Below are 16,325 nucleotides of genomic sequence, written 5' to 3' on the forward strand. Positions count from 1 at the left end.
TTTATTAGTTGTTGCGACAATTTTTTTGAGTTTTTAACTTATAGAAAATAGTAATATTAATGTCTAGTACAATTTTTAAAACCAGATTGCAGCTTTCTAAAAAACTATTTTGAAATTTATAGAAAAGTTAAAAAAAATTACTTCTCTTATAATACTATTATTTTTTATCATATTTCTATAAAATAAATATTTTTAAAGCTAAAAATTCAAATATAAAATAATTTATTTATAAATTATTTTTAATATAATAATTTATTATTTAAATTATTTTATAAAAAATAACTTAATTACACTGTTTAGGTAAAGTGAAGACAAATACTGACCGTTTTTTCTTTTGGTTCGTTTCTCTACTATTACCGTTTTCAATTAAATTATTTATATTTGCAAGTTAAGAAAAAGAAAAAAAATATCTCTTTAATCACAACATATTTTCCGCAGTTAAACTGAAGATACTTCACGGGGTTAGCAGAGAGATCGATCTCAATGCCATATACGATAATGGAAGCTTTCTCACTCTCCACCTCACACTTCGTTCCTCCTCCCTTCTCCTCCTCCACCCTTCTCGCCGGCAACTACCACCCTTCCTCCGCTATATCCTTCTCCGTCAAACCCCCGCCGGACTCAAACAATTCTGCTACTTCAATCTCCGGCAACTTCCGCCGCCCTTCCAAACCCCTTAAAACATCCAAACCTTCCTCAAACCATAAATCCCCATCAAATTCAAACCCTCTCAAGAACAAGAACCCCTTCAGTACCCCCTCCCGTTCCCTTACAGACAAGCTCTGGCTAACAAGCAAACTCTCTCCTCCTCCACCTCCTCCTCCGCCCCCTCCTCCGCCGCCCGACGATGAAGAACAAGTCGAGGACTCGGAAATGGAGGAGGATTGCAGAGAAAGTCATGACTCGCCTGCCACGGCGGGGACTCCGTTTCGGGAGCCGGGGAAAATTTTCATCGGGAACTTGCCCGGTTGGGTCAAGAAACAAGAAATTGCGGAGTTTTTTCGGCAATTCGGGGCGATAAAGAGCGTGATATTGATCAAGGGTCACAACGACACGGAGCGGAATGCGGGATTTGCGTTTGTGAATTATGAGGGCGTGGTAGAGAAGGCTGAGAATTCGGCGATGAAAGCAGTGGAATTCGATGGTGTGGAGTTCCACGGGAGGGTCTTGACGGTGAAATTGGATGATGGGAGGAGGATGAGGGACAAGACTCGAGAGAGGGCGAGATGGTTGGAAGGGAGTGATGATAAGGATTATCGGTCCGAGTGGCACGAAGACAGGGACGGCTCGAGGAAGGAGTTCAGGAAGGTTCTGGAGACCGAGCCGGAGAATTGGCAGGCGGTTGTTCGGGCTTTCGAGAGAATCAAGAAGGTAGAACATTTTGTTATGCATAGTGCTGTCCATTTGCTTCTGTTTGATCGAAATGGATAATTTCATGTGGAATCTCCTAAAGTTTGTCATTGATTAGTTACTCCTGCAGTCTTGGAGGTATAAATTAGGTCTCAAATTCTTCACATGACCATTTCCTCTCTGATTGATCCTTCTTTTACTTTTCTGTTGATAGTTGAGTTGAATTGCTACCAGCGCAATTGAGTCTCTCTCTCTCTTTCTTTTTTTTTTTTTTTTTTTTTTTTTTTTTTTGGGTAGGAAGAGTTACTTGCTGTTTGTATGATGGAAAGTGTTAATTCGCAACCTTCAATGTGTTTGGGGTTTGAAAAGTTCATGGGAAATTTGGCTGGAGTGCAATTTGCACACACTCAGTGGCAGATTTTCTAACAAACAAGTTATATAGGATAGGCTTAGACGTTTGGGATCTATTTGGTGTGAAGCTCATGATTTTTTTAGAGGATGTTCCTTGTCAAACATGTGAAGAGATTGGATACTGATGCTTTATAGTTAATAGCTCTTCTTTTGACTGATTTTTGATCTTATACTCCTTCAGTTATATTCTTCTTTATAAAAGAGAAGAAGACAGGAAAATAAAGCAAGAAGGCATTGGAAACTATGCCAAACTAGACATAATGATGGGGATATAGAGGGTCTTGGTAGTTTGAATTCGAGAAATATTTTCTCTTTACACATTTATCCAGTCCAAATTTTTTAGTGTTTGATATTCCATTCCACATATTAATTGAGATTTCCACTTTCTCTCTCTTTTTTTTTTCAAAACAGTATTTGAAATCTAAGCAACAGAGAGTCCTTGGAATTGATTGTCTTTTTGGGTCTTTTTATCGTCTAGCCCATTTGTCTCTTGGATAAAATTAGGTGTTTGGCCTCCTTTGGTGTAAAGGTTATGCTTCTTTTAAGAGTGTTTTTCTCTCAAATATGTTAAGGGAGTAGAAGGCCTTGCTTTATTGATTTTTCCCCTTTTTTGTTAATTCTTGTTCTTGTAAAGAGAACTTTTTGTTCTAATCATTGTATTCTTCCATTCACTATCTTAGTACAGTTCTTCTAATATGAATAAATTTGTATGTAAGAGAATAAGATATGTTTTGAATCAAAGTTGGTATTCTGGTATTGGATTTATATTAATCTGTATTCGACTTCTATTCTTTGTTCATTGTTATTTATAAAAGAATCATTTTCTGCCTTGAATTAAAAGTAGGAGATTTTAACTTCTTCTAACAGGTGAAGTTTCCTTTTATCTATATTTGGTGCACTGCTGTTCATTCCTCTGTTTTAGTAATGTATGTATTTGCTTATTCTCCCTTAAATATGACTAATGATGATGCATGTAGACATGTAGTTTATCTCAGCATCTAATGCTGACTAATGTGGTTGGTCAAGCATGGGCTTTTATAAGTAAAAGACTTCTATGTGTTAAATTTCTTGGTTTGGATATTTTATTAGCATTATCTGATGATATATTTGAATAAATTAGACTTTCTCACCCTCTCCCCATTCTATATTTTCTATTTGCTAATACCATCTCTAGGAAATGAAAAAGATCAAGATAGTATTATGTTGTTTGTCATATATATAGATAGTTGCAATTAAAAATATTTAATGTGTATCTACGAGTATCATTTTTATCTGTTAAATATCTTTTTTACGTGAAGAGCAATTGTTCTTGGTTTCATTTTATTGCCCTTAATTATTTCAGCCAGCTAGAAAAGAATATGGCTTGATGGTTAAATTTTATGCGAGGCGAGGGGACATGCATCATGCACGTCAAACATTTGAGAGTATGCGAGCCAGAGGAATTGAACCATCTTCTCATGTATATAGTAGGTAAATTCTTTTATATAAGATCTAGTGTACTAGGGCTCTTGTAATTTTATTCATCTACTTCTATTTTTGTTTTTGAACTTTAAGTTGATGCAAAATTTTGTTTATTGACGTGTTATCTTTTTGGGAATGAGCATGCTGATTCTAGGAAGAGTTAAACGTTTCAGAAATATTACCAGTTTTACTGTCGAGAGTCTGTTATATTAGCTGCAAAGCTTTTCAAATCTGCTGGGATCCCCCCCCCCCTTTCTTCTTTTCCTTTTTCTCTGTTCCCCCTATGCAGATATGATGCTGTTTTACAACGTGATTATACTCTCTTCGGTATTCACCATATGGGTCCTTTTAGGGCATTTAGTTGTTATTCGTGCAAGATTTTTTCTTTTCTCATCCCACTTTTTTTGTGTGTAGTATAATTCATTTCCATGTTTTGTCAATTTGGTTGGTTTTAGGTGGATATCTTTGCCCTTGCGAAATCCCTGTTTCCTTTAAATAAAATTCCTTCTATGTTACAAATGAAAATTCACTCTGATTATTTTCCTTCTGACTTACAATGTGTTAAATCTTTGCAGTCTTATTCATGCATATGCAGTTGGAAGAGACATGGAAGAGGCTTTACTTTGTGTAAGAAAGATGAAGGAAGAGGGCATTGAAATGAGCTTAGTGACATACAGTATAATTGTGGGGGGATTTGCTAAAGTAGGCAATGCTGAGTAAGTAAACCAGATAACGCTTCCTTGTTACTCTATCTTTTATCAAAAAGTAACTCCTTTGTTGATGGTTGTTATTTATTTATTTGCCTAAGGACAGCTTTCTTAAAGTTTATGTTTTCGGGTGAAATAACATGTTTTCTTTTCCCCTCTAACACTCACCTTGTCCCTTATTCACAAATCTTTTATCTTGATGCATGGACACCTCACATGCCAAGGTTGTATTGTTTTGAAGTCTAATTTAATAACTTGGTCTGGCAAGTGTAGCTAAAATTAAGGTCACACTTTATTACTATTTCGCCAATACTTTTTAATTTGAAAACATAAATGAAAATTGAAAAGTGAGATCAAATTAATAAGTTTTGCCCTAGTAAAAAAGTGTGACATTATTTTAGCTACACTTTTTAAGTGTTGCCAAAGTTTCATAGCCACATTAGAATTTACCAATGCTACATCACGTATTAACATAATTTTTAGTGTCAAATATAATATGAAGCGAAAGTAGTTGTTTTTCTGTTGAAGCAAGTCGTAGTTCACTAGCTATATGGACAAAAACACCCATTTTCCATCAGTTATTGGAGCTGGTATTCCCACTTGCCAACCCTACGTAGTATATTGCATTGGATGGTTTTGGTATGTTTCTACATTTATATAACTGGTTTAACTTAGGTGAGCTTGATTATTTGTTCTTTATGATTCATATTTAAATAGCTTTTCTGTTTTTTTGGCTTATTTTTTTTTGTCTCTTTCTTTGAGGTAGTGGTATAGTTTAGTTTCATTTGGGTCTGGGAAAATTTTACAGGCTTTTCTTACCTGAGTGAATAAAGAGCAATTGATTTTGTTTTGTACAAATAATACTATTTGATGTTGTTTTGGAAGTGCTGCAGATCACTGGTTTAAGGAGGCCAAAGAGAGGCTTTCATCTTTAAATGCCATCATTTATGGGAACATAATTTATGCACACTGGTGAGCATTTTGATTAATTTTATGGGCTGACTCTTATATGCATGGCTGTATAACATTCTCACATGTAGAGTGCTACATCAGCATAGAGAATTATACATCATAAGTAGATTTCGTCAATCTAACCATTGAATTACTTTATATTATCCTAATAATCATGAATAGAAAATTTTGTAAAATTTGGGCAGTAATAGGTATGTAATCTAATACTTGACATTCACTTACATTTTTTAAAGTATTGTATTTCAAAATAGTGGTATAATGAAATAGCAATTCACTTCCAAATGTTATGAATTATACATTTGATCTATATGTTGAAATGTTTTAACTCAATGGTTGGATTGACGAAATTCAAAATTTATAAGAAGTTATTCAATGGTGTAAGTGTAATGTGACTTGTACCTGTTGTCAATGGATCCCCATATATATAAAGTTTGCACCTCTTAAATACAAAATAAAATTTTAATTTAATTTTAATTTTGGCAAGATTGAAACATTTAAGTCAAGTGGTTAACTAAATCAGTATATGGTTAACCATACCAGTTATAAACTGATGAATTAATCTATTGTGCAGTTATTGCTATGTTTCGGTCTTGGTAATTATTGTTGCATAGATTTCATGTTTGAAAGTTTACTAATATACTTTATGGCTAATGATGGTCATTTTTATTTAATTTCTTCAGTCAAAGTGGCAATATGGATCGAGCTGAAGACTTCGTGAGGGAAATGGAAGAACAGGGCATTGATGCTCGCATCGACATATATCATACCATGATGGATGGGTATACAATGGTTGGCAATGAAAAAAAATGCTTGGTCGTGTTTGACAGACTAAAGGTATAGCTTATTATTGGCCATTGGTATCTTTATGATGATAGGATGTGAGACTTGGTACTTCACCTATGCTATGTGCCTTCAACATTGATACTTCTTGAAAAGACAATGTGCCACTCATGAATATCATATCCAAATGATATGATTGGTATAATTATCCGAGTAAATACCCATAGTCGTCCCTGAGATTCGCGCAAATACTCAATGTAATCCTCAAAATCCCGATTTCCCCATTTTAGTCCTTCAGATAGAACTCCGAGCACTCAAAGTGGTCCCTGGGCATATTTCTGGTGATGAATCATCACCGGAGCGCTGACGTGGCCTCTGTTTACCACGCTGGAGGGGTTCAATGGCTATCTGAGCTAGCTAATTTCCAATTTGTACCCATGTTGGTCCCTCCCTTTATATCTAACCCTAAATTCCCAAATTTTCGTAAACTTCATCTCTTCTTCTTGGTCATCGATCTCTTCATCGCATGCTCCAGCTTCTTGTTGATATCATATTCTTGCAAGATGTCAATAATCCCAAAATATAGAACAACATCGCTAGTCTCTCCATTGCGATAAGGGGTCAAATGGCGGATTCCGACGGTTGTGTATTAATCGAAATCACTCCGCCGGGCCATGCGCTCTGCTCTTGCAGGCATATTGGTACCCAACCTAATCAATGGTTTCCTGAAACAAGTGAAACAAAAATTGATACATCAAGTTGCAGGGTGAAAATTCTACAAAAGCAGAAAGAACATACATGAAGAGGTACTACAGAAATAATTATCTCGAGACAATCACCATTGAGATAGGGAAGCCAAGCTAAAGGTAAAATAATAATAACTCTTTAAGTTCTTTCTAAGAAAATCAGGACCACAACCTGTGCCCGCAACCTGCCACACTATCCCACCCACTTGCCTAAGATAATTCAAGCTACTCTCAATTATTACCATGGAAATCATCAATTCAACAATACCATAGGAAATAATAGGCTTCTAGAATGCCATTAAAAAGTCACAGCTCAAACATAGCATGCATAATTGCATATACAAGCCTATACAACATCTTAGGCTTTTTAAGAGATAGCAACAACCATGCACCCTTTCTTTGGTCTTTGTGGGAACTAAAAACTGGTTGAGGGAATTCATAGTGCCATCTACTTTGTATGGATGCAGGAGTTACGAATTAAAACAAGCCGCAAAATTTCTATCTAACTTTAGAAGCTCTTTAGCAGTATATGTGGTTAAATCCACATTCCAGTGGGCTCTGCAAGCATAAAGCAGAGTCCTCCATGCTACAACATCTGGCTCACAATTCATCTCCTGAATTAGCTTAACCATGTCATCAAGCTTCCCAGCTCTTCCAAGTAGATCAAGCATGCAACTATAGTGCTCTGTTTCAAGATCTATCTCATAAAGATTCTTCATAGACCGAAAGTAGTTTCAGCCTTCATTTACCAGCCCTGCATGACTACATGCAAATAGAACCCCAAGCATTGTTATATAGTTTGGTTTTGGACCCATAACTTTCATGGAGTCAAACAAATCGAGAGCTTCTAAGCAGATATCAAAGTCATCCATGAAACAACAGTTTGTTCGGGCATTTCGTCGAATAGCTTGTGTGCCTCTTCCATGAACAAATTTAACCTCCATAGTCTTTGTTTTTAACATCTATATACGAGTCTGGCAGCACCCAAAGAACACCAGGCAACCCTACAAGAGGAACAATCATAAATTAGACCAAGAAGATCCAAAAACGTTTTACCAAGTAACGACACAAGGCCACAAAGACAACTGCACGAATTGTAAAACATTACCCTTGAATTTCTCAGATGTTGCTTCGTTAACAGTGCACTGGAATCCTGTGTAGGTGGTGGTGCTAAAGGCATACATGTTCTTCTTTGCCTCTTCCATGCTGACGAAGTGACAATACACAAAGCAAAAGCATCAGAAGCAAAACACCAGAAGAACAAAGTTCCTCCCATATCACACACACAATACACCACTACCAATGTACCATAATCCACAAGGCACAAGTAGTGATTATGCACAGGTGAGCATGGTTGAGCCTGAGCCTGAAGATCTGGGCATTCTTCTAGTCGAAATCAAGCTTGTCCTTATTCTTGGGGCGCTTTCTGAGGTCGGGAGCAGGGCCTTTGGGGGCGCTAGGGTGGCGAATGGCAGCAAGAAGGCCGTTGGAGGTGGAGGGTTGGGCATCGGGGTGGATGTAGGTTTGGAGAGCGTAAAGGAAGAGAATTGGGAGCCTGAAGAATGCGATGAAGAACGCGAGGAAGAGGGAGAGCGAAGCGTGCAGGAGCGGGGCTTTGTACAATAACACCAACTGCGAGGGACCAATGTGGGTATAAATTAAAAATGAGCCAGCTCAGCTCCAGTCTGGCAAAACGACGCCACGTAAGCGTTCCGGTGATGACTCATCAGCAGAAATATGCTTAGGGACCACTATGAGTACTCGGAGCTCTATCTAGAGGACTACAATGGGGAAATCAAAATCTTGAGGATTATATTGAGTATTTGTGCAAATCTCAGGGACGACTATGGGTATTTACTCATAATTATCCTCAAGGGCATGAAGTTTCCGTAACTTTTTTTTCCCTTTTTTTTCTCTTTCTAGTTGAAACTCTTATTAAATTTATCTTACAACATCTCTTCCTATAATTCCTTTAGAACTATATTTGGACAATCTCATGAAATTTCCCATCCTCATATTATTTGATGTCCCATTATGATGGAAGATCTGTACACTGTTCATAACTTGATCATCCATGGATAATAATAGAACTAGGAAGAACAAATACTGAAGAGAATTTCTGGAATCAACCCCTGGAATTGCAAGCAGTACAACGGATATGGCACTTTGAGAGGCAATAACCCCAAAACCCTCCTGTTGTTGAGTATTTGAGAGACTCAACAGTATCCTAAGTCTGGGACATTTCTAATTCTGAGATATCCCTATCAATATCGTAATTTTAGCTTTTTTATGCGAATTCGACATGAAATATTGAATGAGACTGTAACTTCCTTTTTTTTTTGATGAAGGAATGTGGTTTCTCTCCCTCAGTTATCACCTTTGGCTGTCTCATAAATCTTTACACCAAGGTAAGACATATTTCATGGATTACAACATAATCTTCTGTTATAAATCTTGCTTACAAATACTACTGCTTGGTTTTCTTGCAAAGGTAGCTTTCTTGCAAACAGTTTATTGGAACTTCTTATCATGTGGGTAGTACCAATAAAAGACGGAATGTTAATTGAAGGTGTTAAATGTAACTTGTGTTGACTAGGTTTGTTGGGCTTGGTAGTAGAAAAGAGGCAAAAATTGTGGTACTGTGCAGTTTGCACCACTATTTGGAGTATTCTGTTAGAGCGTGATGCACACACCTAGAGTGATAGATATTCTGACAAGCATATTTTATGGGGTAGAATTAGATGCTTAGTATGTATTTGGTGTAAGGCTCATGATTTTTACTGGTAACTTTTCTTCTCCGACATGTTGAGAGAATGGAAAGCTATGCTCTATAGATAACCACTTTCCTTAAATACAACATCAAGCATCCCATAATACCCAAGTCCCTAACATCTTATTCCTCCTCTTAATGAAATTCCTCCTTTGTCATAATAATAATAATAATAATAATAATAATAATAATAATAATAATAATAACAAAAGACATGAAAAGAAAAATGTAACTTGTGTTTCAATCTGTTATGTGAGAGATTGCATGAACAAATCATGTGATTCACAAGAGTTCTTCCTTCAGTGTAATGGTGCCAGGCCTTATGTTTGTGCCACATGACATGCAGCTCTTTTTTCATCCTTTTGTTTTTCTTTCGTCTTTTTCTTTTTTAATATTTTTTGTTGCTGTTTAATAATAGACTTTGTGACTCCATAGTAGTGCTGTATATCTAGGCGTAACTGTGTGTACTATATAGGTTGAGTTAATTGGGCTGTTTTCGGCCAACAAATTTATATCCAAGTGATGTAATTTGGCTTTCTGTCTCACATAAAATCTCTTCATCCTTTTTTTTTCTTTTTCAGATAGGAAAAGTTTCTAAAGCATTGGAGATTAGCAAAATGATGAAAATGGCTGGCATAAAACATAACATGAAGACGTACTCTATGCTGATCAATGGATTCTTGAAGTTAAAAGATTGGGCTAATGCATTTGCTGTTTTCGAAGACCTTACTAAAGATGGTTTGAAACCTGATGTTGTTTTGTATAACAACATTGTAAAAGCCTTTTGTGGGATGGGTAATATGGATCGTGCCATTACTATCATTAAGCAAATGCAAAGGGAGAGGCATAGACCAACAACCCGCACATTTTTACCCATTATACATGGCTTTGCAAGAGCCGGGGAGATGAGGAGAGCCCTGGAGATTTTCGATATGATGAGGAGGAGTGGCTGCATCCCCACTGTACACACTTATAATGCTCTTATTCTTGGCCTTGTTGAGAAGCGTCAGGTAAGATGGTTGGCAAACAATTGTTGATAAAACACAAATGACATGACTTGGTTCTTACTACTTTTCCCTAGGTTCTTTTATTTGTTGATTGTTTTGAGTGTCAAGAAACAAAAAATGAATAACACCTGGTGTGTGTTTTTTTGTAAAATTATGATCTAAAAGCATATGTTATAGTACGATAACAAATAGGCATGTATATTTGCCATTGTACTGAAAAAAGCCTAAAAAACAGCAAACAGAAAAATCCTTTTCTACTCTGACAGAGTCAGCCGAAATTCGTCTGTTGACACAGCCACTTGTGCATTGACACATACTCATTTCTAACATTAATGAAAAGTTGCTGGCAATTATTTTTATTTACTATCTATGTCGATTAATTATTGCCTAGTTTACTTTAGTTGAGGAACAGTTGGTGCCAGTTGAACATTTTTCACTCTATGAACTAATTTTTCATTTTTTTTTCTTTTCCCTTCATTTTTATTTTTCCTTTTCAGTCTATTACATTTCCTCTTTCTTATTTGACTGATATGCATGCATTTTAAGAGTTGGAACCATAGTATTTCATCATAGAAGAAAACTGTCTCCATTTAGATATGTTATAATTTGTTACAGGTCTCATTTAGCATCTATATCCAACACTTTCTGCAATTTATGTCGTGTATCTTGTAGATGGAAAAGGCTATAGGGATATTGGATGAAATGAATTTGGCAGGCGTTAACCCAAATGAGCATACCTATACAACTCTTATGCATGGTTATGCTTCACTGGGTGATACTGAAAAGGCCTTTCAGTACTTCACAAAATTGAAGAATGAGGGCTTGGAGATTGATGTATATACTTATGAGGCATTGTTGAAGGCATGTTGTAAGTCAGGCCGAATGCAGAGTGCCCTAGCAGTCACAAAAGAAATGAGTGCAAAGAAGATTCCTAGAAATACTTTTGTCTATAACATACTAATTGATGGGTATGAATAATTTTCTTCTAGCACAAGTGTTAACTTTTATCCAATGCTTGTTATATATTTTCGTAATCAAGCTATATTTTTCTCAATAAACTTTCCATTTGCTTACTATTGGACTTACCAATAATATTGTCATTTGGCGGACCTGCTTTTTACGTTAGTAACCTAGTTTACTGTTTTAGATGGGCTCGGAGAGGCGATGTTTGGGAGGCAGCAGACCTGATACAACAAATGAGAGATGAAGGAGTGCAACCTGACATCCATACTTACACATCTTTTATAAATGCTTGCTGTAAAGCTGGTGATGTGCAGGTATGAGGTTTTCCGAGGATATACTTTTCGATTATTGAAAAAAAAAAAAAAAAACGAAAGTTGAGTGCTTTAGCAAAGAGAAAATGTTCTGAAAAGTGACGAGTGGTCTGAGGTGAGGCTGCTGTACATGTATCCTTCCTAGATCCCACTGCGTGGGAGTCTAAGTTGCCCCTGGCCTTCTTAATCTTTGCCTTGAGTGAGGTGAAAGTAAGGGCATAATTGTATCATGTCTTGCATCTTTGTCACAATCTAACAGATAGGAATGGGATTAAGATTCTTGTCTAAGGACTACTTGATTAATATCATCTAATCATATTTTTATTTTCCCTCCAGAAAGCCACACAGGTTGTTCAAGAAATGGAAACATCTGGCATAAAACCAAATCTCAAAACCTACACTACCCTAATACATGGATGGGCACGTGCCTCTTTCCCCGAAAAGGCTTTGAGATGCTTTGAAGAGATGAAGATGGCCGGATTGAAGCCAGACAAAGCAGTGTACCATTGTCTTATGACATCACTGCTATCGAGAGCCACCTTTGCTCAAGAATACATTTACAAGGGACTCTTGTCTATATGTAGAGAGATGATAGAGTCGGAGATAACCGTAGATATGGGAACTGCAGTCCACTGGTCGAGATGTTTACGAAAGATTGAGAGGACAGGAGGGGAATTAACAGAGGCCCTTGAAAAGACCTTCCCTCCAGATTGGACCTCCCATCATGTTCTTGATATCAATTGTGGAACAAAAACTGCTGAACCTGAAAGTTTTGATGATAGTCATGATGATGACAGTGGTGCTGATGACAATATATATTATGCCAATGAAGTTGATTCCGATGAGGACACGGATAATGATTATGATTGTTGAGAATTGCATGTAAATACGTGTGGTTGTTTTTGGTAATGCTATTGAAAATGGAGAAATCAGTTTACAACTTCCACTAATAGAAAATGATACAAGTTTATTAGCTTACATAAGATTTACTGAAACTAAAATATAGTAAAAGCAGTAGTACAAGTAACAAGAATAAGTGGTAACTAGATTTAAACCGGCACATTATTTGGAACTAAAATGAATTAATTTTTAAATATAAAAAATTATTTAATAAAAAATTTTAATAATTAATATCAAATTTAAATAAAACTATAGAGATATTATATATTTTAATATTCGAAAAATTCATCATTTAATACATATATTTAGGAAATTTAAATCCTAATGCAAAAATAAATGTAATGTAAATATAAATATAATATTTCAATGATTAACATCTATTTTCTTCATGAATAACATCTATTTTTTTCATGAATCATGATATCAAGTTTGGTGTTGCAAAAGCTTGTTTTTGACTTCTATCACTGCTAAGTATGGCACCAAAGACTTATGAAACCACAAGGAAGAGGAAGGGAAAGGCACTTGCTTTCACTTCCCTCACCTCATTTGTCACCTATACAATTCAGCTGGAATTGTCATAGAAGAGGACAAACCCATCACTAAAAGAAGGATGGAGCATGTTAGAGAGTCGGCACATGGACCACAGCAAGAGCATGTGGAGCCGTCTCAATAGAAATCCCTGAGATGTCTCAAGAGATGTATTGTTCTCCCCAAAATTTTTTTGAGATCAACTGAATACCTCTCTGGGAGAGTGGAGCTCAAACGTGGAGCAACTGAGGTTGGAACATCAAGAGCACTCCGCCATCCTCTATGAAATAGAGAAGATCAAAGCGCTATGAGGAAGAACAACAAAGACAAAGGAGAAACATTGAAGAGATCAAGTACTACATTGGATCCTCAAGGAGGAGTAATAACCACCATCACTAAGGTGGATTCATTCTCTTAATTCCCTTTTCTCATGTTACTTTTTTCTGTTTTCTATTATGTTTTATTGTTTGTTCTCTTCTTCTTGTTGCATGATCATATATGTCTTAAGGCTATAAAATGTTCCATATATCCCTCACCTTGTTTAAAAGAAAATTTTAATCGAAAAGAATTGAGAGATACATGAATTTCAAGTTATATAATAAGAATAGTTCAATTATCTTGATGTGGTGGCATTGCTTTTATTTTCTGAATGTATGAATAAATAGTGCATATTTGAAGTTGAAATTAAGAATGTTGGTTCTTGAAAGAATGACGAAAAAGGAAAAGTATTATTGGTGATCTGAAAAATCTAAATAAATTGATTCTTGAAGCAAGAAAAAGCAGCAAAAAGAAAAAGAAAAAGTATGTTGCAAAAGAAAAAAAATAATATATACATGCATGCGAAAAAAAAATATGGCAAAAAAAATGAAAAATAAAAAGTAGAAAAAGTCAATAGTTCTTTAAACTAAAAGGTAATAGCAAAAAGCCAATAACCATTTAAACCCAAAGGCAAGGGTAAAAGGATCCAAAGATCCTAGGAGTGTGCTTAAGAACTCTGGACACCTCTATCTGGGAATTCTAGCAAAGCTGAATCACAATCCGAAAGGGTTCACCCAGTTAAAGTGTCTATGACATTTATGTATCCGGTGGTAATACTGGAAAACAAAGTGCTTAGGGTCACGGCCAAGACTCTGAAAGTTGTGTTCAAGAATAAAAAAAAACTGAACTAGGAGAGTTAATAATATCATCTGGATTCTAAGTTCCTAAAGAGACTAACACTTCTGAGTTTCAATGGATAGTGAGATGCCAAAACTATTCAGAAACAAAAAGCTAGTAAGTCCTGCTCATCTAATTGAAACTGAGCTTCATTGGAAACTCTAAGATTTATTGTATCTTACTCTTCTTTTTATCCTACTTTGTTTTTAGTTGCTTGGGAACAAGCAATAATTTAAGTTTGGTATTGTAATGAGCAGATATTTTATATGATTTTTGGTATTATTTTCATATAGTTTTTAGCATGTTGTGTTTAAGTTTTATCAAGTTTTTATAGGTTTTACTGCAAAATTCACATTTTTGGATTCTACTTCATGTTTGTGTATTTTTATGCAATTTCAGGTATTTTCTGGCTGAAATTGAGGAGTTGGAGCAAAAGTCTGATTCAGAGACAGAGAAAGCACTGCAGATGCTGTCTGGATCTGACCTCCTTGCATTCGAAAGATCTTTTCTGGAGCTACAGAAGTCCAAATAGAGCATTCTCAATGGATGTGGAAAGCTAACATCTAGAGCTTTCCAGCAATATATAATAGTCTATACTTTGCTTTAGAATTGAAGGTCCAAAACTGGCGTTTAACGCCAGCCTCCTGCCATATTCTGGCATCCAACGCCCAAGGAGAAGAGACCAGCGTTCAAACGCCCATAAGGACCCCCTAGCCAGCGTTCAACGCCCTAGAGGCCTCCTAGCACGTGGATCTCATCAAAACTCAGCCCAAACACTCACCAAGTGGGCCTCAGAAGTGGAGTTTAGCACTAAAAGACTGTTTCACCCTTTCTTATGTAATCCTTAGTCATTAGCTTAGTATTTAAAGAACTTTTACACGATCTTCAAGGGAGATCAGCCATATTTCGTTTTACACATTGTATTTTTCTATCAGTATGAGTCTCTAAACCTCCTAGGTTGAGGGGAGGAGCCCTGCTGAGTTTTATGGATTAATAAAAGTATTACTGGTTCTCTTCAATCCGTGTTTGATTCAATTTTAAGATGTATCTTCATTCTTCAACTTGATGAATGGGATGACCCGTGACAATCATCTTCGTTCTTCATTCTAAGACCACGTTCCTGACAACCACCCGTGTTCTTCTTGGGTTCATGTGAATACATAACTGGAAAGCATCGAACCACCAGCTTGATTATACATCTCTTAGACGGCTAATCCGCGACTTTGTTGGGGACATCTCGAGACACCAGTTCAGCTGAGGTATGGGGAGATTAGGGCCTCTGTGGTAGAGGCTAGAATCGAAAGGCACAAGATTCTCTGATCCGGACGATCCGACCTTGTCTATGGCGTTTTGAGTAGGATCATTAAGGAGAATGGACTACAGGAGCTTTACTCTCAATCAGAATGGAATCACACTAACCCTGGGGTTCAGATCTAGAGGAGCATTGGCGACCTCTTAACCGGCGACAATCACATACAGCCCGCCATAGAAGAAATCATTCAAAGTTGAAGAAGACAGTAAGACCGGAATTAATCCAGAAGAACAAAGCATCTCCAAGCCTTAACCATCTTTTTATCATTGATTATAATCAAACCTAGTAATTCCATCTTATTCCAATTTTATGCTTTTAACCAAATCCAACAATTTTTCCATCCGCCTGACTAAGATCTGCAAGATAACCATAGCTTGCTTCAAATCACAATCCTCGTGGGATCGACCCTAACTCACTCAGATATTACTTGGACGACGCAGTGCACTTGCTGGTTCAGTTGTACGGAAGTGTAGGATTCTGCGCACCACAATTCCATTCTCGCTTTCTAGTATTATTCCCGCTCCCCCTGAACTGGTATTTGACAAGCTGTCCACATGGAGTTTCCATGATACTGCGAGTTCACTTTCAGGGGTCATTTTAGATATGAAATCTGCCATGACCTAAGCATTGATCGTGTTCCTAGGTTCGAATCTGACTTTGTATTGTGATAGCTCGACTGACCAGGAGAGCATCCGTCTTGTCAAGTCTGGCTTCTGTAGCACTTGCCTTACTGCTTGGTCCATTTGTACCGTGATGTGGGTGGCTTTGGAAGTACTGCTGAAGGCATCAGGTTGCCGTGAGTAGCGCGTTGGCGAGCTTTTCAAGTTTGGAGTAGCGCGTCTTGGCGTTTTAGAGAACTTTGCTTATGAAGTACACAGGAGTTTGTGTCTTTTGTTCATCTCCCCAGATGAGCGCGGCTGCTAGTGCTTCCTCAATTACGGATAAGTAGAGG

The 16,325-nt window shown here is 36.8% G+C and overlaps 1 protein-coding gene across 2 annotated transcripts; it reads left to right on the forward strand.

Annotated features, from left to right (window-relative positions):
- Window positions 1-407: 407 nt before the first annotated feature.
- Window positions 408-12,455, forward strand: LOC148574283 (uncharacterized). 2 transcript variants are annotated; one of them, XM_088506341.1, is made up of 10 exons: window positions 408-1,371; window positions 3,104-3,231; window positions 3,798-3,938; window positions 4,815-4,901; window positions 5,582-5,735; window positions 8,776-8,835; window positions 9,779-10,207; window positions 10,877-11,172; window positions 11,352-11,481; window positions 11,815-12,455. In XM_088506341.1, exons 1-10 carry the CDS (start codon window positions 484-486, stop codon window positions 12,349-12,351), a joined length of 2,850 nt encoding a protein of 949 aa, XP_088362467.1. In that variant the 5' UTR covers window positions 408-483; the 3' UTR covers window positions 12,352-12,455. The 2 variants fall into 2 exon arrangements, with proteins under 2 accessions (XP_088362467.1, XP_088362468.1); XM_088506342.1 differs by lacking the exon at window positions 8,776-8,835.
- Window positions 12,456-16,325: the final 3,870 nt, after the last annotated feature.

This window comes from Arachis ipaensis, chromosome B2 (assembly GCF_059453495.1).
Source record: "Arachis ipaensis isolate K30076 ecotype BB chromosome B2, ASM5945349v1, whole genome shotgun sequence".
Classification (NCBI taxonomy): domain Eukaryota; kingdom Viridiplantae; phylum Streptophyta; class Magnoliopsida; order Fabales; family Fabaceae; genus Arachis; species Arachis ipaensis.

What these genes read in the sequence shown, in the direction of transcription:
- LOC148574283 (XM_088506341.1), top strand. Translation starts at nt 484, where the DNA reads ATGCCATATACGATAATGGAAGCTTTCTCACTCTCCACCTCACACTTC. An exon ending in TCTTCTCATGTATATAGTAG is followed by an intron (nt 3,232 to 3,797) that starts GTAAATTCTTTT and finishes AAATCTTTGCAG; the next exon opens with TCTTATTCATGCATATGCAG. An exon ending in GTAAAGCTGGTGATGTGCAG is followed by an intron (nt 11,482 to 11,814) that starts GTATGAGGTTTT and finishes TTTTCCCTCCAG; the next exon opens with AAAGCCACACAGGTTGTTCA.